This window comes from Crocuta crocuta, unplaced genomic scaffold (genome assembly GCF_008692635.1).
Source record: "Crocuta crocuta isolate KB4526 unplaced genomic scaffold, BGI_CrCroc_1.0 scaffold113, whole genome shotgun sequence".
Lineage (NCBI taxonomy): Eukaryota > Metazoa > Chordata > Mammalia > Carnivora > Hyaenidae > Crocuta > Crocuta crocuta.
In genome coordinates, this window is record NW_027530368.1 from 10,650,918 (window position 1) to 10,676,901 (window position 25,984).

Here is a 25,984-nt window from a genome sequence, read left to right on the forward strand (position 1 = left end):
TTTCAGTGGGATCACTCTGTATATAGGATGGGAACAAACTGAAGGGAGTGAAGATGGAATCAGGGAGATGAGTTAGAAGGCTCTTGTCATAGTCCAGGTAAATAATAGTAGCTTTGACTGGATAATAGTGGTTGTGTGGTGAGAAGTGGCCAGATTCTGGGAATATTTTGAGTTTAGAACCACCAGAATTTGGTAATGGATCAAATGTGGTAGAGAGAAGAAATTTCTAAGCAGCTAAAAGGCAGTTGCCATTTACTGAGATGAGAGAGATTCCAAAGAGACATTTTTGAGGGAGATATCAGGAGCTCAGTGGACATCAACATTTGAGAGGCCATTAGATATTCAAGTGGGAAAGTCAAATAGTTGATTATAGTAGTCTGTAGTTTAGAGAAAAAATCTAGGTGGGAGAGGTAAGTTTGGGAGGCAGCCACCATATGGTATTAAAGCCAAGAGATTGGTGAAGATCGCCAAGGGAGTGAGTTTACATAGAGAACTAGAGGAGGCTGAAGCACTGAGTTCTAGAGCCCTCCAGCATTTGGGGATTGAAGACAGAGAAAGGGAAAGATGGAACAACTCCTTGCTAAGAAGGAATAGCCGGAGCATACTGAAGGGGGCGTGGAATCCTGGAAACTAGGTTTTAAGAAGAAAGTGAAGTGTTACTATTATATAAGAAATAGTAACAAGATACCTCAGATGGACCAGTGGATAGAGTAGCATGGGGGTCATCAGTGACTTGGATAAAGCAGTTTAAGTAGATGGTGTGGTTAGGACCCTGACTGGAATAAACTTAAGAGAAAACGGGAGGGAAGAAATTAGGAATTAACAATATAAGAAAGGGTTATGTTACAAAGGAAAATGGAGAAATGGAGCTTGAGGGAGAAGTGCAATCAAAAGAGGTTGTTATTGGGGCGCCTGGGTGGCTCAGTTGGTTAAGCGTCCAACTTTGGCTCAGGTCATGATCTCGCAGTTCCTGGTTTTGAGCCCCGCATTGGGTTCTGTGCTGGCAGCTCAGAGTCTGGAACCTGTTTCAGATTCTGTGTCTCCCTCTCTCTCTGCCCCTCCCCAGCTCATGATCTGTCTCTCTCTGTCTCAAAAATAAACTATAAAATTTTTAAACAAAAGAGGTTGTTATTTCTTTCTTAGATAGGAGAAATAACATCTATTTCTGTTGGTACGCTAATGGAAGTGATCCAGTAGAGAAGGGAAGAATTGATGCAAGGAAAGAGGAGAAGAATTGATTGTAGGAGTAATGTTGACAAAAAGCTACTTAATAAAGGGGGCAGGGTTGGAAAGTAGATGCCTGGTACCTGATGATATCATGGACCTGTCTTATCAGCCATGGACTGCCTAACTGCAGATTTCTGGTTCTTTGAGGAAAAACTAGTCCATTCTGTTAAGTGATGGTTTTTCTTTTTTTTAGGTTTCCGTTATGTGCATCTGAATGTAATTCTAAGTGACAAAACATGTTTAGAAATGTGGGCATGGGACCAGAAGAAGCTACTATAAGAGTTAAAAATGGTCCCATTTGCAAGTGAGTTGAGAGGCTGTGGTGGGATTAGGCAGTAAACAGTTTTTGTTTTTTGTTTTTATTTTAGGGAGACAGGCAGAGGGAGAGAGAGAGAGAATGAGAATGTTATGCAGGATTATGCTCCGTGCAGAGCTGATGCAGGGCTCTGTCCCACAACCCTGGGATCATGACCTGAGCTGAAATCCAGTTGGGTGCTCAATTGACTGAGCCACCCAGGTGCCCCAGTAAACAGTTGTTTTAATTCCAGGTATTCTTCAACATTTTAACAATTTATACATGTATTTCTTTTATTTAAATCTTTTAAAAATATGCCCATAGTGGTTCTGAGAAGCAGATGTCAAGCTCTACTAAGGGGGCTCCTGGCTGGCTCAGTCAGTAGAACATGTGACTCTTGATCTCAGGGTTGTGAGTTTGAGCCCCATATTGGGCACAGAGATCATGTAAAAAATAAATAAAGAATAAAGGAAGATGTACTAGGAATGCAAGAGATTTATGGGAGAGATGTGAAAAAGGAGGAAGGGAGAAAAGTAGGTGAGAAGAATCTGTTGACTGGGATGCTGATCTGAACCCTGTGAAAGTAGGAGTAAAAGAAGAATAGGTATAAAGGGTTTTAGGCTGCAGCATGGTCCTGAGAAAGTTTCAGTCAAGCTAAATGGGGGGTCTGTGAGCCAAAGTTACTCACTAGAGGAGTCTTCTGTAGAACTAGCACCCAGCCATGCTCAGACACTGGCTAGTAGCCACCTAGGCAAAGTGTAGCTTTTGTCATTCAACTGTAATTCCAGTTTGCAGCCTCCATTCCTCCTGAAGAAGCTCTGAGTCCTGTATATCCAAGGGCATCACACACACAAAGATTTATATTAAAAATAACCTGTCTGTATATATGCACATATAGAACATTGTACTTGAGTAATATTAATGTTCAGCTAGTCAGTTTATTATCATGCCTTCTTAATTGTTCTTAAGCAAAGAAAAATAATAATTCTTTTCCAGGAAAAACAGAAAGAAAACTTATATTGTATCTTTACTCCCTCAGTACAAAGTTTGATGACCTGCAGTAACTCACTGATACAGTAATTATTTACTGTAACCCAGTATAATATAATAACCCCTATAATATAGTAACCCAGTTTAAATATTATCAACCCAGTTTTAGAATGTGGTTATGACAGAAAGAAAATTTTGACCTTTATAATAATGAATCTTTGTATTATCAATGAACATTTTTCCTGTTATTTTCATAAATAGTTCTTTCTTCTTTTTATTAATTGTTTTCATTTTAAACATTTCTTTAAAGAAACTTGTAATTTCCCTGCCTCTGCCCTTGGCATTCATGTCTAACAGTGTTTTGGAAGCTTCAGGGTATTTTGCCCCAAAGGAAGCTAGTTCAGGACTATGAAATTTCCCTCATATATTCAGTTATAGTTAATAGTAAATATATGTAATGATAAATGGATTCAAAATCTGAATTATCTGTCTCTTGTTGATTTTCATACTTGACAAAATAGAAACAAATGCATGCCAAAAAATTTATTTACTTTTTAAAGGGAAAGTAAAGCTTTACTTCCATTGCTAGCAAATGAGAAGACATTTAATGTGTTATGTTTGAATACTTACATTGTGATTTTATATAAAAACTTAAAATATGTTTGAAATTTAGAACTTTAAATGCACAAGTTAGAATGTACTGGATAGAAAAGTATGTGTATAAACAAAGCATCTAAGGTTGGGCTTGAGAACCTAGCAACTGGACATTCATGATATTTGAGATGCGTGATATTTAATGCAATATATGTGCCAGTGTAGCTGAGAGAGAAAATACATCAAGTGCCTTTGCCAAATTGTAATTTATACCCCTTATTTAAAAAATAAAGCTAAAGGAGCGCCTGGCTGGCTCAGTTGGTTAAGTGTCCAACTTCGGCTAAGGTCATGATCTCACGGTTCATGGGTTTGAGCCTTGTGTTGGGCTCTGTGCCAGCAGCTTGGAACCTGGAGCCTGCTTTGGATTCTGTGTCTCCCTCTCTCTCAGCTCCTCCCCTGCTTGTGCTCTGTCTGTCTGTCTGTCTCCCTCTCTCTCAAAATATGAATAAACATTAAAAAAAATTAAAGTTAAAAAGTAAAACTTTTAGGTTAGCAGAAATACTACTTAAGGGACGATGAAATGAAAAGCAGTTACAGCTATGCCTCTTATAAAATAATGTTACATATAAAATATCCACAGTAACTCTTCACAGGGAAGTACCTATTTGGTGGTCACCTTGATTTATATAGAAGCTTTTTTTTTTTTTAATAGTTTATTGTCAAATTAGTTTCCACATAACACTCAGTGCTCATCCCCACAAGTGCCCTCCTCCATGCCCATCCCCCCCTCCCCCCACATCCATCAGTCCTCAGTTTTTGTCAGCATTCAAGAGTCTCTCATGGTTTGCTTCTCTCCCTTTCCCCCACCATTTAGGCTGAACTGTGACATTGCAGTTGCCACTGCATGCTAAGTAAACAGATGTCCTTATACCTATACTCATCCTTCTGTCATAATAGAGGAACAGTCCCTACTCATCTCGAAGGCTCAGCCTCTCTGCTTCTATGACTTTGATCTCGATCCATAGCTCTCAAACTACACTGAGGCATCCTCGGGACTGCAGTGAGTTCACAGGAGTCCTGCAGGATGTTTAAGAATTTCAAGAAAAACACAAGACTCTGTCAGACACTGTACAAACAAGCAGCTCCAGGTAGTGCGGGGTCTCAACGTGAGATTGCACTACTTTCGTTTTGAGGATGTCCTTGCTATATGAAGCCAGCTTTTCAGGACTTGCTGTGATATAAAGCAAGTACCACACAATAGTTCACATAGAACAGGAGCGAGTGTGAGGGTGTTCAATCTGATTTCAGGATTTGAGAAGTTGTGTAGTGCCCAACTTCTGTTAGAGCGCACATCCTATTAGTAATTGTGGTTATTAGGAAATGTTTTTCTTTCAATCTCTGTCTGTTTTCAAATGGCTACTAAGTTGTTGGGACATAAATACTTATTAAGTTGTGTGAATCTCTTTATTAAATGGAATTGCTGGTATGTCTTTTGGCCTAGGGGTACCATAGGATTACTGAGACACATAGGGTGCCATGAGCTGAGAGAGTTTGGGAGCCTCTGGCCTAGATTTGGGATCCCATGCCATCTGGCCTTCACAGGACCCCACATGATTGTCATTTCCCTCATATGTAGCATAGCGATGGAAAGCACAAACTGCTTCATCTTGGCACCAAATCTTGGCTTTACTAGCTGTGTGACTTTGGGAAGTTACTGTACCTCTCTGTGCCAGAGTTTATTTAACTATAATGAAGATTAAAAACTCCTAAGTTTATTATAAGAATTAAGAAAGTTAATATGTATGTGTATATATGTGTATGTGTATATATATATATATAATGCTTAGTTAATATATATATATATAATGCTTAGTTTCTGGCACAGCCCTGCTTTTTATTTTTTATTTTATTTTTTTTAAAGTTTATATATTTTGAGAGAAAGAGAGAGGCACAAGCATAAGCTGGGAAGGGGTAGAGAGAGAGGAAGAAAGAATCCCAAGCAGACTTGTGCTGTTAGAATAGCGCAGAACCCAATGTGGGGCTCAATCTCACGAATGTGAGATCATGACCTGAGCTGAAATCAAGAGCCAGACGCTTAACCATCTGAGCCACCCAGGTGCCCCAGACCTGCTTTTTAAATACACGAATTTAAATTTACTATCAATTGGATCTTTTGATAGTCAACTTAAATTTTTTTAATAAAAGTATCTTTATTATGGTAAAACATAAAAGTTTCCATCTTAACCATTTTTAAGTGTACAGTTCAGTAGGGTTAAATATATTCATACTCTTATGAAACAGATCTCCAGAACTTTTTCATCTTGCAAAACTGAAACTCTGTATCCTTTAAACAACAAATCCCCTTTTCCCCTCCTCCCAGCCTGGACAACCACCATTCTACTCTCTGCTTCTATGAGTTTGATTATTTTATATACCTCATATAAGCATAATCATGCAGTATTTGTCTTCCTGTGACTGGCTTATTTCATTTAGCATAAAATCTTCATGGTTCATCCATGTTGTGGCATATGACAGGAATTCCTGCCTTTTTAAGGTTGAATAGTATTTCACTATATATGTATATACTACATTTTATCTGTTCTTCCATTGATGGACATTTGGGTTGCTTCCTTTTCTTAACTCTTGTGAATAATGCTGCTATGAACCTGGGGTACAAATACTTCTTCAAGACCCTGATTTCAATTCTTTTGGATATATACCCACAAATGGGATTGCTGAATCAGATGACAGTTCTTTTTTCAATTTTTTGAGGAAACCCTATACTGTTTTCCATAGTGACAGTACCATTTTGCAATCCTAGCTTTGGTGCACAGGGTTCTAATTTTTCCAAGCCTTACCAACACTTTTTTTTTTGATAGTTGCTATCCTAATGGGTGTGAGGTTATATCCCACTGTGGTTTTGATTTGCATTTCTCTTATGACTAGTGATGTTGATGTGCTTGTTGGCCATTTGTATGGTTTCCTTTTTGGGAAATGTCTATTCAAGTCTTTGGCCTGTTTTTTTTAAAGGCTCTATGTGGTTTTTTTTTTTTTTTTTTTTTTTTTTTTTTGACTTAGGGGAGTTTTAAAGAATGTATTCTGGACATTACCCCTTACCAGATATATGATTTGCAAATATTTTCTCCCATAGTGTAGATTGCCTTTTTTTACTCCATTGATTATGTCCTTTGATGCACTAAAGTCTTAAGGTTTGATAAGTTCCGTTTGTCTATTTTTGCTTTTGTTGTCCATGCTTTTGGTGTCCTATTCAGGAAATCATTTTCAAATCCAATGTCATGGAGCTGTTTCCCTATGGTTTCTTCCAGGAATTTTATACTTTTGTGTCTGCATTATGGCCCGAGCTGAAATCAAGAATCTGATGTTCAACTGACTGACCTATCTAGGCACTCCTGAAATCATTCTCTTCTTTACCTGACACCTCCCACCACACACACACGTCTAAGTAAACTCATTGATTTTATCTCCTAAATCTCTCTTACATCTGCCCGACAGTTTGCATCCTTCTACTCGTAACTTTAGTTAAAGCCACCTTACTTCATCTCTCTTCTAGACTACTTAAACACTTCCTAAGTGTTCTACCTGCTTCCATGTTTGCTCCCCATCAGTCTTCCTCCACACTGTAGCCAAAATAAGTTTTTATTTTTATTTTTATTATTTTTTTAATGTTTTATTTATTTCTAGTAGAGAGAGAGAGAGACAGCGTGAGCAGGGGAGGGTCAGAGAGAGAGGGAGACACAGACTCTGAAACAGGCTCCAGGCTCTGAGCTGGCAGACAGCACAGAGCCCGACGCGGGGCTCGAACCCACGAACCGTGAGATCATGACCTAAGCGACAGTTGGATGCTTAACCGACTAAGCCACCCAGGTGCCCCCAAAATAATTTTTTAAAAGCAAACCGGTCCCTCTCCTGCTTAAAACCCTTCTCCAAGTGTGCAGAACAGGTCGGAAACTGAAAACTGATTAACTAGGGCAGAGGTAGGGGAGCATGGGTGGGAGGAATACCGGGAAAGGAACAAGACTTTTAATTGTATACCTCTCTATAATTTGCTGTTGTTTTCTTTTGGAACGACACGAATATATTATCCATTCCCAAAATTAAATCAATAAATTGAATTTTAAAAATTACAGCATCACACTACTCTTTAAGGCTAAACTGAACTGTTTCCCATCTACTTAACATTTTTCACTTGATCCCCTATTATATTCTCTTTTAAAAGTCTCAGTGCCCTAACAAAACAAAACAAATCTCAGTGCCTCAGCCACACCCAGCTTCTTTCAGTCCCTCTTGCTCTACATGCTTTCTCTTGTTTCCTAGCCTTTGCACAAATTGTTCCTAGCTCTGCCTAAAATGCCCTTTGTTCCCTCTTTTACCGAGGTGACACTTCTCCTTCCATCTCAGACCACCAGTTTCCATTTCTTTAGGGAAGCCTTCCCAGACAAGCTCTGTCTTCTATTATGTGCTTTTACAAAACCATGTACTTCTTGACACTCATTGCGGTTCCAGTTCTATGTTTATTGTGTGACCATCTAATTACTGTCTACCTCCTTCATTTGACTAAAAGTTCTGGGGGAGAGGGGCAGCAACTATGCTTGGTATGTTAAATTAGAGCAAAGTTATAAACTGTTGGGGAGAAGTTCTAAACCTTGACTGCTCTGTTTTTATGATTCTTATTTTCAAAGATTTTTGTGGTTTTATATTTCTAACACAGCAAAAAGCAGTAGTAATAGTTTAACAATACGAATCCTAAGAAATCTCTATTTGGAAGGTATCTGATGACACATTAAGCTATGTGTATGTGTGTGTTTAAGTTAACTCAGGAAGTGCTGTTGTCAGTCTTTATGACTTATATACAAAATTTTCAAGCTTTTCTGGAACATTTTCAAAGATTAGTATTTTACAGACTATGCCTTGGGAAATGCTCTTTTAGATTTATGCTATATTAGTATTACAGGGAAGAAGCAGCAGAAGGTATCAAGGGCAACTGTTGAGTATGGTCCTAGTAAAAGAGAATAGATAAGGAGTTAGATTAGAAATGGTAGATTTTATCAGCATCCCTCCTCATCAGGAAATACAAATCAAAACCACACTGAGATACCACCTCACGCCAGTCAGAGTGGCTAAAATGAGCAAATCAGAAGACTCTAGATGCTGGCAAGGATGTGGAGAAACGGGCACCCTCCTACACTGTTGGTGGGAATGTAAACTGGTGCAGCCCCTCTGGAAAACAGTGTGGAGGTGCCTCAGGAAACTAACNAACAAAATATTGTATTTGAAAAAAAAGAAATGGTAGATTTTAGAGAAATTAAAGAAAATCAGAATATTGGTGAATTTGAAATCTGGTGACGTTACAGATTAAAAATGGTACATTCAAACTAATGGAACTGAAAAAAGATTTAGTGGTGACCTTTATTTCCACCTTTAATGTTTTGAAATTTAAAATAGTTAGAGGTTGGTAGAGCCTTCAGCTCTTGATCTCAGGATTGTGAGTTCAGGCCCCGTATTGGACATGGAGGCTACTTAAAATAAAATTTAGAAAATGAATAAAAAAGAAATAAAATTTAAAATAATTAAAATGGGTCCTTATCACTATAAAATGGCATACAGTAAAAATAGATGTATAATAAAAAGTACCCCCCAACCTCAAGCTCATTCCCTTCTTTGTGGTAACCACAGTCAGCAGTTTGGTTTATGTCCTTCCTCCATGTGTTTATATTCNGCCCCCTCCATGTGTTTATATTCATTTGTGCCTATGTATGCAGATACATATATTTTTAAAATAGGTGGAATTACTATGTACATATTGTTCTGTAACATATTGTTCACATATATAACATATCTACCTCATTTTTAGTAGGTGCATAATCATAATTTGGATCTGGCATGCTTTACAGTGATAATTTTTTGAGTAAGTAAAGAAATTGGATATGGATGAACACTCTAATAAGGTAATATTATAAGAAGAAAAGAATGTTTAAATTTTTTTTTTTTAGTAAGTGAAATTGCTGAGGAAAGGGACTCAGTCCAGTTTTCTATTTGACCCTTTTAGTAAGGATCCATGATTGTAGTTCATTTTGAGTATGAATTATTAAAAGACATTTTTTTAGTGTTTACTTTTGAGAGGTGGGGAAGGGGCAGAAAGAGATGGAGACACAGAATCCGAAGCAGCCTCCAGGCTCTGAGCTGTCAGCACAGAGCCTGACTTGGGGCTCAAACTCATGAGCCATGAGATCATGACTTGAGCTGAAGTCAGACACTCAACCAACGGAGCCACCTAGGTGCCCCTCAGTATGAATTAAATTCTGGCTTCTTAGAAACACATTTTCAGGCAAAAAAAAATATCTCTTTAAAACCATAAAATAAGAAATTGTGGCCAGATATTTTAAGAGCTGCTTCTTTGTTTTTAAAAACTTTTATAGAAAAATACCAAAGACATATGAAAACTTAAAAAATCATCCATAATCCCAATTAAAAAAAAAATCTATAAGGGTAGAAGTTAAAATTCATTCTTCCAGCTCCAAATTTCACCTCTTTGAGGTACCTAATATCAATAGTTTGGGGCATATTCTTTCTGATATTTTCTTATATTTGCAGATAATTTCCAGATACATATATATACACCTACCACACTGCTTTTTTCTAATAAAATGGGATGATGCTATTCATGTAGGTCTGTAGGTTTTAAAAATTCTGCCCTCCCCCACTTCAACAATGTATCGTAGACTTGGGCAGAAACCTCATGATTAATTAAACTTATCTATCTTTTATGTTATCTCCATTTGTTTTCTTGTACTAACAACATTCACAATAACCAGCCTCAGAAGCAACTGATTTATTAACTGGTATGGCAGTTTATTAATTTATAGTGTCAGATATATCTCGTACCATAGATTTTGTTCATTTGCCTGAGGCATTCCCACCTGATGGATGAATTACTCAAGAGACTAAATTATAGATAAGAAGGCTGATTGGTAAGCTGAGAATTAGAACAAAAGAAAGGAGGTGTTATTACAGGATATTTCTATCTAGTTACGGTAGCTCTCTGACTTGCCCTGGGGCTCTTTCTGTCTTGACAACTGGCATGAGTCATCACTCATTGCCCTGAAAGTGGTTAGAAACATGCAGAACAGGCTTCCTCTGGGCTCCTGATCTGAAGTGTGCACTGCTCACCACTCCGTTTAAGATATCTGACCAGGTCTTCATTCAATGCCCTTCCTTTATGTGTGGAAAGTGTTGATTAGAATTTGAGGATCCCTCTGATCTGCTTGTTGGAGGTAGGGAAAAACACCTTTGTCCCTGCAGCACCAACACACTTATGGGAACTCTCTTCAGGTGAGTCCCTGTAGAAGTTATTCACATAAACAGATTGTGACAACTACAGTGTCTCCAGACATTGATTGCCAAATATAACCTGGTAACCAAAATCGCCCCCAGCTAAGAACCTCTGGTATAAAGGGAGACTGGGTTAGAGTGAAGAAAGATAGAGAGGATATTACATGGAAGTCACCTGAGAAGGGTTAAAGGTATTAGTTCCTCAGTGGTGTGAGAAAAAACATTGGATTTCTCCCATGTCTTGGTCTCTACTTTGCTACTAATTATGAGACCTTTGATTAGTTGCTTTACCCTCCCGATTGTGAATTTGTATGGAGATTAACCTTGTTACTATTAATTTTTTTTAACTTGGTTCTTTTTAGTTACTTGAGTTGTACTGCTTGCATTAGAATGTATATAAAAGTACTCTGTAAATTACAAAATTTTGTATAAAAGTAGTGTGCTATCCGGTATGTCTTCCTGTTCACTTTTTACCAATGCTTTTATCCCTTTTGATCTTTAAAACTACTGGCAAATAGATTTACCTTTATATCTTGCGTGTGAGTGTGTTTGAATTTCACCATGATTATAAATATTTTCTAGGAATGATCACTTCTATGTAATTATTATATGTAAATATAAAAGAAGTGGATTGAACATTACATTAGGGATTAAAAAGTAGCATTACTGGGGTACTGGGTGGCTCAGTCAGTTAAGCGTCTGACTTTTGATCTGGCTCAGGTCATGATCTTATGGTTTGCGGGAATGAGTCCCATGTTGGGCTCTGGGCCTACAGTGCAGTGCCTACCTGGGATTCTCTTTTTTCATCTCTCTGCCCTCCCACCCCAAAATAAATAAACTTAAAAAACTAAAAAGTAGCATTATTTGTAATAAGTGAGAAAATGAGATTTCTTATAATTGAAATAAAGTTAAACAAATATCTCGGCATGTTTCTGTTCCATACATTGAATTATACCACACAGATCATTGGGAAACCCCATTGTTAACACACTCTGTCCAGAAAAATACCTGTTTTTTTCTTGTACTTTTGTTTCTTATTCTTAAGTCAATTCCCTCTGTGGTTATTTTTTTTTTTTTTTGTTCTTGTCTTAACTGCATTTACTTTTGTTTCTCTACTTTAATGGTTTAGTTGGGCATGGTTGCTCTCTATGCTTAAATGTTTGCTGAATGAAGGAATAAATTACAGAAGGTATGCTATCCTTCTTCCAGCAGGTTATCTGTTAAAATGTTCATTGACACTATACTCCAATTTAGAGTTCCCCAGTGTAAAATTGTTTGACTACCTATAGCTGTCAGAGTTTCTCCAGAATTTACCCCATAAGTTGGATTGGGGGCAGGACTGAGTGAGGTATTGGGTACCATTGTGGTGTCCATTTACTGGACTGCCAGGGGAGTGCCTCTACAGTTTGTTTCAGCCCTAGAATTCACTTCAGTGGGCCTAATACTTTGTTGCCTCTCTGGATTGTAGTATTCAGCATTTGCTGTCTCCCGCATGTCTGCTAATGATTATGGGAGTCAGTCTTTGCTGACTGTTTATGACTTAATTTTCAGATTGTGAATTAAACCTGTCACTCATTGTTGACTTTTTAGTACTGACCAGGAATACTTTTACTTTTCATTTTCTCCTTAGAGGTATAATAATCACATGGATTTTGTGGAGGGGGGGAGCTTTCTTAACCAATGAGAATATTGAATTGAATGGATTTGTTTGTGATCACTATTACAAAATAGCTCATTCACAGTCCTGTACCAGTTCTTCAATACTTGAGACCAGTGTGCTCCATTTCTCTTCTTTGGAGTATTAAACTCTCTCTTCTAGGAAGCAGCCATCTATCCCAACCAAAACCTCCACTTCTCTCTGAGATGAGGCCTTCTACTTTATTCTATATATATTTTGCGAACCTGTGTCTTCCTTACTCACCATTGTATCCTTGTCTCTATACTTGGATTATATAGGAGACACATATTTTGACCTGGTGAATGAAATAAAATTCAGGTTCTTGTGGCTATTTATGTTTTGTTTTGATTAATGGTATCCTCTGATATAATTTTCCTTTTCTTTTCCCAATGTTATTTCACTTCCATTTAAGTACTGAATCTAAGATTAGGAGAAATTGTTTGAAGAGCCATCTAAAGATTATGGGAATCATTTCCCAGTTTCTTAAAAAGAATGCCTCTTTGGTATGAGCTTATTGAAGGAAATGAGAAGGAGATACGATAAAAGCAATGGAAAGAAACATGGACAGAGTAGAAATACTAAGGAAGATACATCCTGTCTTGGAGGGTGTCTGAGAAAAGGATAAGTTTCAGTTCCTGTTTTTCCCTAGTCATGTTGTACACAAAGAACAACATTAAAATTGGAACAATTTTGGGAAATCTCATGGGCCTTCTTATTGATTCATGTGGATCTATTCTCAAACTCAGATCTATCTGCTCTTAGTGATTTCCCTTTACTACTGACCTCTTTTTCATTTTCTGAGCTGTCAGAAATCTACACCTCCTTGTATCTTAGTGCCCCTTTTCCTTCTTGCCATGCCAGATCTTACAAAGGCCACTTTCATTTTGGAGGGTTAAGAACAAACCTTTTAGTGAAACAGGTGGAAACACTTTCCTGTCTGAACTGGAATATTCTTTTCTCGAACTTCAGACTGTTTTTTCCGAATTCTGGTTCTCTCCATTACTATGCCCAGGAGTATCTTTGGCAACACTAATTAGAAACTTTATGCTTTCCCACAGATTGTTTTATAAAAATGCATTAATTAGCTTATTAATTTACCTATACATTCTTATTTCAAAATCTGGTGTCAGAGATACCTCTAGGCCACAAGACATTTAGAGATATGTAATGATGGACACACCTTGATCCTAATGAGTACCCAAACTAGATTTCAGGAAGAAGGCTAACCTGATCTTTTAACAACAACTCTAAACATTGTAATGCCCCAAACCTCAGAACTTGGGCCTCTTTCTCTTTCAATTTTTATTGATTGATTGATTAAATACTTTTTTTTTCCTTCTCACAGTTCTTGGGACTAGAATTCCAAGACCAAGGTGCTATCAGGGTTGCTTTCTGGTAAGGCTTTTCTCCTGCAGCTGTCTTCTTACTGTGTTGTCCTATGGCCTTTCCTCTGTGTTGTACACCTGGAGAGACAGAGCTCTCTCTTGTTTCTTCTTCTTCCTACGAGGACACCATAAGGGGTGCATTGGGGCCCCACCCATATGACCTCTCTGCTTTTTTTTTCATTTTTAAAATTGAAAAAAAATTTTTAAATTTACATCCAAATCAGTTATATAGTGTGATAATGATTTCAGGAGTAGAATCCAGTGATTCATCCCCTACATATAACACCCAGTGCTCATCCCAACATGTGTCCTCCTTAATGCCCCTTGCCCATCTAGCCCACCCCCCTCCCACTATCCCTCCAGCAACCCTCAGTTTGTTCTCTGTATTTAAGCGTCTCTTATGTTTTGTCCCCCTCCCTGATTTTATATTATTTTTGCTTCCCTTCCCTTATGTTCATCTGCTTTGTATCTTAAAGTCCTCATACGAGTGAAGTCATATCATATTTGTCTTTCTCTGACTAGTTTCGCTTAGAATAATACACGTTAGTTCCTTTCCTCATTTTTTAAGGAGAGCTTATCCAGTTCCAGACTTTAAACACTACCTAAATGACTGACTCCCAAATAGATATTTCTAGCCCCCATTTCACCTTAAACTTAAGACTCATTTCTAATTGTCTACTCAATTATCTCTACTTTTATAACCATAGACACCATAAACTAACATGTCCAAAACCAAACTGTTGATACCCCTTAAATATGTGTCTCCTTAGATGTCCCCTAACTCATTTAATCCAGGTGCTCAGCCCCAGCATTTTTGAGTTTTTCTCTTGTATGCCACTTCTAGTCCCTAAGCAAATCCAAGTTGATCCCTTTTAAAATATATCTCAAATGTGTCCACATATCATTTCCTGTAGCATTGCCATTCTATCCCAGCCATCATCATCTCTCTTCCCTCTCTCTTACTGCCCCTTCCCCTTCTCAAGAATAAATAAATAAGCTTTTAAAAAGCCATAAATTAGACTGTAATTCTCTGCTGCTTAAAACCTAGTGATTTCTCATCAACCTTACCTGGCCCAACAACCCCTCTAATTTTATCCTCTGTGAAAGTCACTGTCACTCACTTGGCGTCTAGCTACTCCGGCCTAGCTTTCTTCAGTCATCCGAGGCACTCTGACCTTAGAGTTTTTGCATTTGCTGTTCTCTGCCTCAGACTCCTTCTCCAAATAATCCTGTGTCTTGTTCAGTCACTTCATTTGGGTCTGTACTCAGATGTCATCTCCTCAGACAGTTCTTTTTATTTTTTTATTAGTCATTCTGCTCAAAACTCCATTCTCCTAAAATCCCCATCCTTACTGTGCTTTATTTTTCTCTGTAATTCTTACTATTCTTTGACAGTATATCAAAATTTTTTACCTATTTCCTGTGTCCACATTAGAATCCAACTCCCTGAGGGGAGGTAGGGAAAGGATTTTGTCTGTTAAGTTCACTGCTATATCTTCAGTATCTAGAACAGAGCCTGGCTCATACAAATACTAATATAGATTTGTGGAATGAATGGATGGATGAATGAATGAATGGATGAATGAATGAATGAATGAATGAATAAGTAGGCTACACCTGTCCTTCGAAGGAAAGATTCTGAAGGAATGGTGAAACTCACTGGGCAGGATTCACAATTCCCAAAACACTGCTTCTATCTCTGTGTGGTGTATACTGCGGCATATGCATACTTTTTTCCTGTAACTTGACATTTCCCCTTGGAATCCTTTCTAGCCTAAGTCTCTTTTTTTTACCTACTCTCACAGGTTGCACTTTATGTCTCCATCCCACAAAAGTGGTCATACAGAATTAGTTTTATAAAATCGCAAATGCTCATACATAGAGACAGCAATTACTGTTTGGAGATGAGGGTTAGTTCATAATGGTGCTGAGAGCAGAAAATAAGGAACAAGAAATTTGAGACTTGGACAAATTAAATTCCAGACTTCTGGAGGAACGGGCAAATATCTTGGAGACAATATCCTTATGAAATCATAGCAAATGGGAAAGGTGACAAAAGATTGTACTGGTGATAACTCACCTGGAGTCTAGTGCACCATGTCTCATATTGAGTCCAGTCTGGGCACAAGATTTTCAGAAAGACCAGAGAATGTGTTCAGACATGGTAAGTAGTATAGTACATCATATGAGTACTGGCTGAAAAATAGTAATACTAGTAATTGCAGGGGCTCCTGGGCGGCTCAGTTGGTTAAGCGTCTGACTCTTGCTATAGGCTCAGGTCATGATCTCACAGTTTGTGATTGGGATTCTCCCTCTCCCTCTGGCCCTCCCCTACTCATGCTCGCTTGCTCTCTCTCTCTCTCTCAATAAATAAACTTAAAAAAATAGTAATAGTAATTGCAGTACTATGTGCCAGTCATTATTCTAAATACTATTTGTAAAAACTTATTTAATGCTCATCCTATGAAATAGATACTGCCATGTCTTTTCAGATGAGGTAATGAAGTTACAGAGAAGTTAAGTAACTCCCACAAAGTCACACAGCTAGTAAGAGGTAGAGCCAGTGATGATTTCATTCTGATTTTGGAGTCCATGCTTAACACGATGCTACTATCTTTTAATAAAGTGTGCTATTGAAGAAAAACGTGGATTACTGTAGAAGTTCTTAGAAGGCAGTATTACCTCTGCCTCAGGCTCAGATGTCACTACCTTCTTCTCAGTCTCCCCAGTATATACTCTTATAATAGGACCAGTCATAGCACTTTATTATACTTGTTTGCTTGTATCTCTAACTCTCTTTTAACCTATATTTCTTCTGTTTTGCGAATTAAATTTTATGAACTTCTGACCCACTAAATTCAGTGTAGTGTTTGGCATATAATCAATACTCAGTTTTTGCTGAATGAAAAAAATGAATGGGTGATCTCTGAATTGATTAGAAGTGTCCAGTGGTAAGGTAATGAGCTTCTGATCACTGAAAGTATTCAAGAATAGGCTGATGCTTGAAGGGATGCTGCAGAAGGAAAAGGAACTTGTGGAAGTGGAAGATTAGACTAAGGTTCCTTTTAACTATGAATAATCAGATCCTGTAATGAGTTAATTATGATTTTTCTCCAAACATTTGGTTAGCACCTACTATGTGCCTGGCATTGTTTTAGGCATTAAAGATAGAAAGACAAAAGTGGCCTAGCCAGTACCACTGAGGAGCTAGTAGTGAGTGAGTAACTAAGAAAAGAGATGGTCAAGAGAATAGGTTAAGGTTTTGGTAGATAAAAATACATTAAAAAGGAAGATTTTAGAGATGTTTTGAATAAATGGAGAAGGGAGAAAAAAGCTGTTACATAGGGGAGAACTGGAAATGAAAGATGACCCTAAGATTACCTGCCCGAGAAGGGGAGAATTTAGAAATAAAGACCACATGCTTTGTTGTTATGGGGGAATTCCCCAAAGGAAAATATCAGTGTTTGCCATCAAGGTATATTGCAGGGCTGGATGTAATTCAGTAGAGATTAATTAATTTGTGAATATTTTGAAATTCTTGGAACAAACGTTCTTCTCTTATTAATGTCACCGAAACAAATAAAGATGATTACATCTTCCTTGTCCTCTGTCCCCTTTAGGGGCATTGATGTTAAATGGACAGTCTATTAAGTCATGGGGGACGCTTCAGTTTCTTTTCCTATTCAAGCACCTGGAGTCTGTTAGGCAATGGGGAAGTAGAAGTCTTTCTTTATATTAACCTGGTCCCTCATGCTGTTCATCTTTCACACATGTCTAAATATGTCTTGACACAGAATCATCCTTTCTAGCTGGGACATGATGTCTAGGTAGGTGGGGAATTCCCCTGTTTTGTTTAAAATCATAGTTGTCTTTGAGTTTGGCTAGCATGTTCATGATTAGTTTACTGACAATTGGTTTTTTTCCTTCTTATACCATATGCTATTCCATGATTCATCTGCTTTGAGTCTGTTGCCTTGAAGGTGAAACAATTTCTTCCAATGTTGATATTTCATAATCTCAAAGATAACAAGCATACACATATGCATAGTCCTTTCAGAAGTTTTAAACATTTGGAGATGAATGAATTATGTTGCTACAAATGAAAAGGAGCAATATAAAATCATAAGGGTAATATCCAGTCATCTCTTCTTGGGAGAGTGGGTGAATACTAATAATGACAAAGCCTGAGTACTTTACTGTTTATCTTTTCTTGAGAAATTGTGGTGTGTGTTATTAATTTAAGAATTTTAATGTTTAATATTTTAATTGCTTTGATTTACATGTATTTTTATATTTGAAACTGACAGTTGGGGCGCCTAGGTGGCTCAGTTGATTGAGTCTCTGACTTCAGCTCAGGTAATGATCTCACATTTCGTGGGTTCGAGCCCCGCGTCAGGCTTTGTGCTGACAGCTCAGAGCTTGGAGCCTGTTTCCAATTCTGTGTCTCTGTCTCTGCCCCTCCCCCGCTCATGCTCGGTCTCTCTCTGTCTCGCAAACATAAGTAAATATTAAAAATTAAAAAAAAATTGAAACTAACAAGCTATTTGTAGAAGTGGGGATTAAATTCCAAATAAATTGTAACACGCACTGTTTGTATTGTAATGGTTGCATCTTTTCTATATTTAATGTGTAGCAACAACTGTCCAGAAATCTTTTAATTTCTGATATAGTCATCTTTCAAAATATTAATAAAATGCATTATATTTCTGAATGCAGTGCAAAGCAGTTATCTCTCCATGGGTATTTTCTAAGTGTTTAGATGATTAGACTTCTAATAAACATGAACCAAATTCATTTTCTGCACATAGCTTTAATCAGTGCACTTCTTGTGTTGAAGCATTTAGCCACCTTTTTCTATTTGCTCAGAATGGCAGTAATTGTTTTCAGTGAAGAAAAACTCTTTATAATTTCATGATATAGATGCCGTGTAAATATCTGTATAATTTATATGTTTGAAGAGAGATTTTTGAAAGACTCTAATTATCAGTGTATCTTCCTCCCTCCCTCCCTTCCTACCTGGCTTTAGCTCCTCTTTGGTTCAGGTGTGCTGGTGTCCCTAAGCCTCTCTGGGCCGCAGCTGGAGAAAGTAGTGATTGACAGAAGCCTGGTGGGGAAGCTCATCTCAGACTCCATCAGTGATGGTAATTACCCCCATGTGCAAGTCAATTGCCTACATTAACAGTGGGGCAGGAGAAATAGTATGTCAACAGGTGCACTAATTATTACCACTGGGGACTTGCAAACACAAGTAATCGCTTATAATAGCATAGTTACAACCCCTGGGACCAATACAAGTTTTGACTAATATTTAATACCAAAGATTTGTCAAGTGTTAGGCTCATATTCTGAGTATTTTTCACTTTTTCCTTTAAAAATGTGAATGTGTTTTCAAAATAGGGTATTTTTTGGGTGTGGTCTTTCAAAATTAGCCCCCTCTTGTTGACGTTTTGAATATTTTCCATTTTGAAATGAATTTTGAAAAACTAACCCAAATGTGTCAACACAATCTCCAATTTAAAAAAAAAAGCCATAATTTGGTGCATAGGACAATTCTTTGTTACCGAAGTCTATGAATATCAACTTGTGAGAGAATTTGGGCATATTTCTAAATATCAAAAACCAGTGCCAAGTATACTAGATGAGGCTCCATCCTTTTAAGTATAACACAACCAGTATGTAATTGGTACAAAGCACATAAAATTTTTTTAAGCCAATTATTGAAAAGGTAGGATTCTGACATTTATTGAGCCTTGAAAGGCTATGTACTGTACCAACCTACTTATTTAATACTTATTTAATTAAAAAAAAACTTTATATGGTATAATTATCTCCATTTTATAGATAAGGAAATTGAAGCTAAGATACTAAGGAACATGCCCATGAATGAGATACTAAGGAGCAGCTTGAAAATAACCAAACTGAGATTTGAACCCAGGTTCTAGCTACAGAGCCCGTTTTTTTTTTCTGCTATACTGTGATGACTCCTGAGGTTTTAAGCTTATATTCTTTTACTGAAGGTAAAAAGGTTTAAGAAACAGGTTGCATTATCATTAGAGACTGAAAATTGTCAGTATCTTAAGTTGAATAATCAGAACAAAGTGTGGACCAGTGGAAAAGACAGAGGTGAGAGAAACTTTCCTTCTGCTATGTGCTCTCACTAGCTGTGTCTGAATGACTTAGACACAATTTCATCATCTTAGAGGAAAGCAGTCTGCAGGATGGCTATAATTAGCAACATTCCCGACAATAATAAGCTGGGGGTAGGATTGTAAGTGTGCCATTTCCTCTTCCTTACAGGAACATGGTGCCAAGGAAGCTTCCAATGGAAGAAGTTCCATTTTCATGTATAATAATTGACCCCTTTGTTGATACTACAAATAGTGGCTGTGATGATTTTGTTGATGCTCCTCTATAAGAAATAAAAGGAGACTTCCAACACTATTCATGTCTCTGAGATATCTTTTTTTACTTGTTTCTTTTATTTATGCCCCAAATAATACACTCTCATGAGACCATGATAACAATGTGATTTCTTGGCAGTTCTCCAGATTCGCCTGTAATTGTGTAGATATACTGTTGGTTGCTGCTTGCACAGCTAGGGGTGTGGAAGTGAAGAAAAATATATGAAACATTCTATAATTTCATTATGCTAGGAACAATATGAAGTATTTCTCATTCCTATCATATGTTTTTATCAATGATTTTTAATATTAATAGCCCTTTATGTAACTCATGAATATTGTCTACCAACTAGTGTGCATTAGAAATAAAGCTGTGAAATATTTTTGCTAGTCTTCATTATTAAATCATAATTTATGTAATGTGCATATTGACTATAATATGCTTTATTTCATTCAGCTTGTATACTCTCAAAAAGAAAGTTCATTGATGAAAAACTTAAAAAAATACATAAGATTGGTGGAGAACACTGATCTGTGACCAAAAAAAATCAGTTTGTTCTTGGACGGTTCATATCATATAAATGCAGGATGAAAGGCTAAGCACAAAGAAATGTTTTCATATTTACATTCAGTATGGAATAGTCCTTATTTTATGCTTTTCTAGCCCTAGTTCCAAATATATCTCATTTGGTGGTTGTTCCCAAATGTCAGTGCATTATAAAATGGTCTCAGGATAAAAGGAAAAGTATCAAATCCATGCATCACTAGATTGATGATTATTGTTTATTCACAATATCTTTAATTTCCTTGTAAAAATGATATTTAGGAGTCTAGTTATTTCAGTTGGTATTTATGTTCCGAAAATAGCTTTTTATATTTCAGTGAAAAATTTCTTAATTCATTATCATTTTATTCTAACTTAGTATTTTACAGTATTTTATCAAATCTTTTTTTCCTTAGCTCTTCTTACAGACAACTTTATCATCTTATCATTTTTGGCACAAAACAAACTATGTTTTATTCAGTTTACCAAGAAGATGGGTTCTCCTGATGTAAACAAAAGACTGGAAAAACTCTCAGCCTTGGATTATAAGGTAGAGATTTCAATTTATAGTCATATCATTAATTATTAAAGTTTGCTAGAGTATCACATGGGCTGATACCATGTTCATTATTCTTGGACATTTCTCGATTTCCAAAAAACCAGAATTAATTAAATGATTAAGATTGATTTCATAAAAATAGTGGCTATCCTACCTTTTCTTTTTTATTCTCATTATAGAGGTCTAATAATCGCATGTTTGGTACTTATGGAAATCAAAGACAAGTAACAGAGATAAATTACACATTTGAAAATGCTTTTCTTCTTAAGGGTAGTATATATAGCATTCTCATTTTTCCCTAAGACCTCATATCATCTTTCTAGGCAAGGATAGCTACTTTAGTTTCCATTTCACAAGAAAAGAAAGAAAAAAGAAGGCACTCTCAAAGGTTAATAGAAAAGTGTAATAAACAAGGAGAGGAAAGATACTCTCCCCACACACACATACACCCAACTATATCTGGAGAAAAATGCAAAACGAAATCTCCTTCATAGGTTAGTATCTCTCCCTTCACTAACTCCAGGTAATTTGTTTCCTTGTATCAGAGACTTTACATCTGTTAAGGAAGGATTTTTATTTTAAATGATGTGTTTAATATAAGTTTTGCCACATTACATTTTAACTGCTTAGAAGGCATACTCTCTGCTAGGATGAGTATCTAATACATTTTCCAGGCTGTTTCAGTTCAGGGCCTCTTTTCAGCAATGACTTGTGTTTGCAAGATTGATCCAGCCTCTGTGACGTGGATTTGAGACAGTTCACTGTTCACTGGGAACAGAGCTGATATACAGCTTCCTTAAAAAAGATGCACACTTATGCCATACCCAGAGTATCTATCCGTAATAAGGGCAAAGATTTTTAGAAGTCAGCTTTATGTCTTGAAACTTTGTGTGAGTATTTGAAAAAGTAGAATTTAAACTAACCTTTTGCCCTTTGGGATTATTTCTTATTGTGATTGAGGTGGCAGTGGTATGGGGAGTATTTAATTTTATTTGGTAGAAACCTCTATTCTTATAAAATTTTTTTTGACATGAGATAAAATACAGTAAATGAGTTTTTCATTGTGGTAATAAACTAATTTGGTCTTGTTTGCCAATCTTGGGAAGCTTCTGTAACATTTAATACTGATTTTCTTTAGTTGGAAAATCAGTGGTACTCTTGTATTCTATTCTGGTTAGTAAAAAAAAACCAAAAACTGGTATTAGCACTCTTAGTGGCGTGCTGTTTTCCAGGTGGGCTAATTGTAGATTTATTTGAAATGTTGTTTATTTACTAATACTGGTCTTTAAAATGCATCAATACGGAGTGAGTAAATAAATAAGTAAATGCTCCAATATGCATTAATTCAAACTATTTAAAATGTTTTCATGGCATTTGTGTAAAATTTTGTATGACTAGTTTTTCCATCTTAAATGTGATGGATAGCTTAGTAAAGTCTTCTCAACTGAAGGATAGTAACTATCCATTAATGAGATCAGAGAGAAACTGTCAGGATTCATCTTTTCTTATGAAGAGATGTGGAAAATAGACCTGGGATTTGGACTCTTGTACCTTAAATAAGGGAAATGCTTGTTTGTTTATTTTTCCTACCTTTGGATTTGAGAATAACATGGGGACTCCATGTCTATGCATTGGAGAAGGAACCTGCTTCCCTTTGGAAAAGCCCATGGATTTCACTTTCTGGTTCAATATTTAATATATATAGATTTAATACTTAGTAAAAACAGCCATTTGTTGGAAGGTTAATTTAAGAAACTTGTTCACTTTACTTGTCCTATTGACCATCATGATAGAAAACTGATGCCATTAAAACTCACAGGAAACAGGAAATTTCAGATAACATACATGATATGCACTATGAGGACTGAAAGTGCCAGTTTCTTGTTTTAACTGTTTTCTCATTTAGAAATTCTTAAGTAACATGTTTACATGGCAATAGGATGTCAAAATAACGTATGTGTGTCAAAATAACGGACCTAGCAATCCCATTGTGGTATTTCTTTCAAATAAGAAAATAAGTAGTTAAAATAATAATATTGAGAGCATAAATATAAGAATTTGCACTTCAGAGCATGAAGTACATCTGTGTTATCTGTCATTGCCCATTTGGATTTTAAAACAAAGAAATATGTATCTATAATTCTGCTTTTCTTTACAGCTGTACCATAATTCATTCAGATTGAAATAATTTTGGTAAAGAAAATTGCAGGGTAAATATCTTGAAACTACTGACCTTTAACAAGTTTTCCAGGCTACATTTGAAAAATCCAATTCAATTTATTTAACAGTGAAGGGACAGTGCAAGGAGTTAAATGTTTACCATGAGAGAACAACACTGGTAATTACTTTGATTTCAGTTCCTTTTGATGTGCATTCACAGGATGAAGAGGTCAATAATATTATGGCCATGCAAATAGAAAAGGGTTCCTTTTGACCATATTAAAAAAAAATAGCAGAGGATTATTAAAGCATTAACCTTGATTTTAATGGCCTTGGTTGAGTGGTGAGATCACAATTTGGATGAGCCTGATTATTTACTAAATACAATACATAAATGCAACGGGTTCTTAACACCCATTGCACTCTGGCATTATCGCATTACTGCCATCCTTTGTTGCCTTGCAGACAGGAATATGAAAGCAATCTGTCATGTAGTGAGACTGGCTCCAGAAGCATTTCTCTGATAAGAAGACCCCCTGCCCTTTGCTAGTGTCTGGTCCAGTAGGCTTAGCCATGCGCTTAATCCCCAGAAAGTGGTTCGATTATTGCTGACCAGCAATGGCAAGATAGTTTTTTTTTTCTTCCAAGCTATCAACCTTCCATTAATTCCTTAAGCAGAAATACGGTGCAATCTATATTTCCTTGGCATGTGTCACCCAGATGGTGCCGTGCTTATGTTTTCAAATAACCATGTTCCAAAATAACATAGTTTGAATAATAAATTCTACAAATCCTTCCTAAGAAAGAGAAGCATAATTCTCAGAAGCTGCATAAACTTTTACGCATGATGCTGTGGCTTATCCCTTTATGCAGAATATATGTGTATGTGTTTCATATGTTCTTTAAAGTGATATTTGTCTCAAGTTGTTTTTCCTTTTATTGTTGTCACTCATTGTTAACGTGTTATGTCTTAAACAGTAGTCAGATACTCTTGGTCAGCAGTACTGAACTTGTCATTTAATATAGCTGGTCGTAAATCCTATGTGTAGGTCGATGCTGTCAAGCAGCCATGACTGTACATTTTGGTATTGATTGGGATTGCTACAGCCAATTCCTCCCTAACTCACATTTCTCCTTCTCCTTTCCTCTGCTAAAAATGGGGAGAATTTTGAACATATGTCTTTTTTATATATGTGTCAAAAGAATTTGGTAAATTCTGACACCTCCTTAAGCACATGTTTAACATGCATATTTACTTGCATTTATCTCCATTTACAGATGCTTTAATTTTTGTAATACATTGAGGATTTTGCATTAAAAAATGATTCTTGTATGCTTTTTTTTTCTAAATCATTAGATTTCCTATACTGAGATACCGGGCCCAGTCAACAGGACAGCAGACCGTCATCTGGCAATCAATTGTGTTCAAGATACAGTTGTTTGCTGGTGGCCGCTGGTCAGTGATGATGCTTGGCCTTGGGCCCCCATTTCTCCCGAGAGGGACAGAGCCAATCTGCTGCTCCTAGGTTATACTCAAGGAAGACTGGAGGTAAGTGTAAAGCAAACATATACATTTTATTGAAGTGCAAATAAAATATGATTATTAGTTTTTTTGCCTCTGAAATAAAGGTGATTTACTTTTTTTTAATGTATAATTCATTTTTCTAAATACTCAAAAAAGGAAATTACATATAAATTGGGATCCTTCAAAGTATCCTATCTCCAGGATAAAAAGACAATTCCAGGGCTGGCCTGAGTCTCACAGTGATTAAGAACACAGGCTTCTGGGTTCAAATCCTGGCTCTGCCACTACCTAGCTCTCTGTCCTTGGACAAGTTATTAACCTGTGAACTGTGGGTTTTGTCATCTGAAAAACAGAGTTAACGAAGATAAGTTATGACATGCGTTTAGAGCGGTATCCACATATGGTAAACTCTGAAACACTGATCATTATTGATTCTTGTTATTATCATTATTAGTACTATCATTACCGCTTGCCTGTAATTTCTTGCCTGCCAAAGTTATGTTATCTATCAATCACCTTCTTTAAACTTCAGTCAGTGAATCAGCAAACATTAGTCAAATGCCTATTTTTTGGATGACCGTGGAACCAAACCATGGCTAATGCAAGAATTTATAAGGAGGGTTGGGGCGCCTGGGTGGCTCAGTCGGTTAAGTGTCCAACTTCGGCTCAGGTCATGATCTCATGGTTCGTGGATTTGAGCCCCGCGTCAGGCTGCTCAGAGCCTGGAGCCTGTTTCAGATTCTGTATCTCCATCTCTCTCTCTTTCTCTCTCAGAATTAAATAAATAAACATTAAAAAATTAAAAAAAAAGAATTTATAAGGAGCGCCGTAGAGCAGTGGCCTTCTCACCTGGTATCCTGCCTCAGACATGAGCACCAAAAGGGTTAATCTAGGAGGTGAGGACAGTATTTGACCCTGTCTGTTCTTGACAATGGTTCTATCATCATTCATTATGGTGAACCTATGGGTAATTTCAACTTGCACCAGTACTTTGAGAATGGAATTTGTTTTTCTTTTTTATAACTTAAAAGCAACCCTCCCTCATTCTTTTTTAGGTTTTTGCCTGAGTAGAATATAGTCAGTTCAACTTATAGATGATTTGTCTTATGATTCTTGACCTCACCAGGATGTGAAAGCAATTCACATTCAGTAGAAACCATACTTGGAATTTTGAATTTTGATCTTTTCCCAGTCTAGCGATACATGTTAGGCTCCTCTCTCATGATGCTGGACAGTAGCAGGCAGCGCAGCTCCCAGTCAGCCATGAGATCACAAG

At 36.8% G+C, this 25,984-nt stretch overlaps 1 protein-coding gene across 3 annotated transcripts in view; it reads left to right on the forward strand.

Moving 5' to 3' along the window:
* WDPCP (WD repeat containing planar cell polarity effector) overlaps positions 1-25,984 on the forward strand; it is a 390,456-nt gene that overhangs the window by 115,284 nt on the left and 249,188 nt on the right. For all 3 annotated transcript variants that reach the window (XM_077766434.1, XM_077766437.1, XM_077766436.1), the window contains 3 exons: positions 18,546-18,660; positions 20,881-21,014; positions 24,541-24,732. In XM_077766434.1, coding sequence (XP_077622560.1) covers positions 18,546-18,660; positions 20,881-21,014; positions 24,541-24,732 — 441 coding nt within the window. The remainder of the gene's footprint in view (positions 1-18,545; positions 18,661-20,880; positions 21,015-24,540; positions 24,733-25,984) is intronic.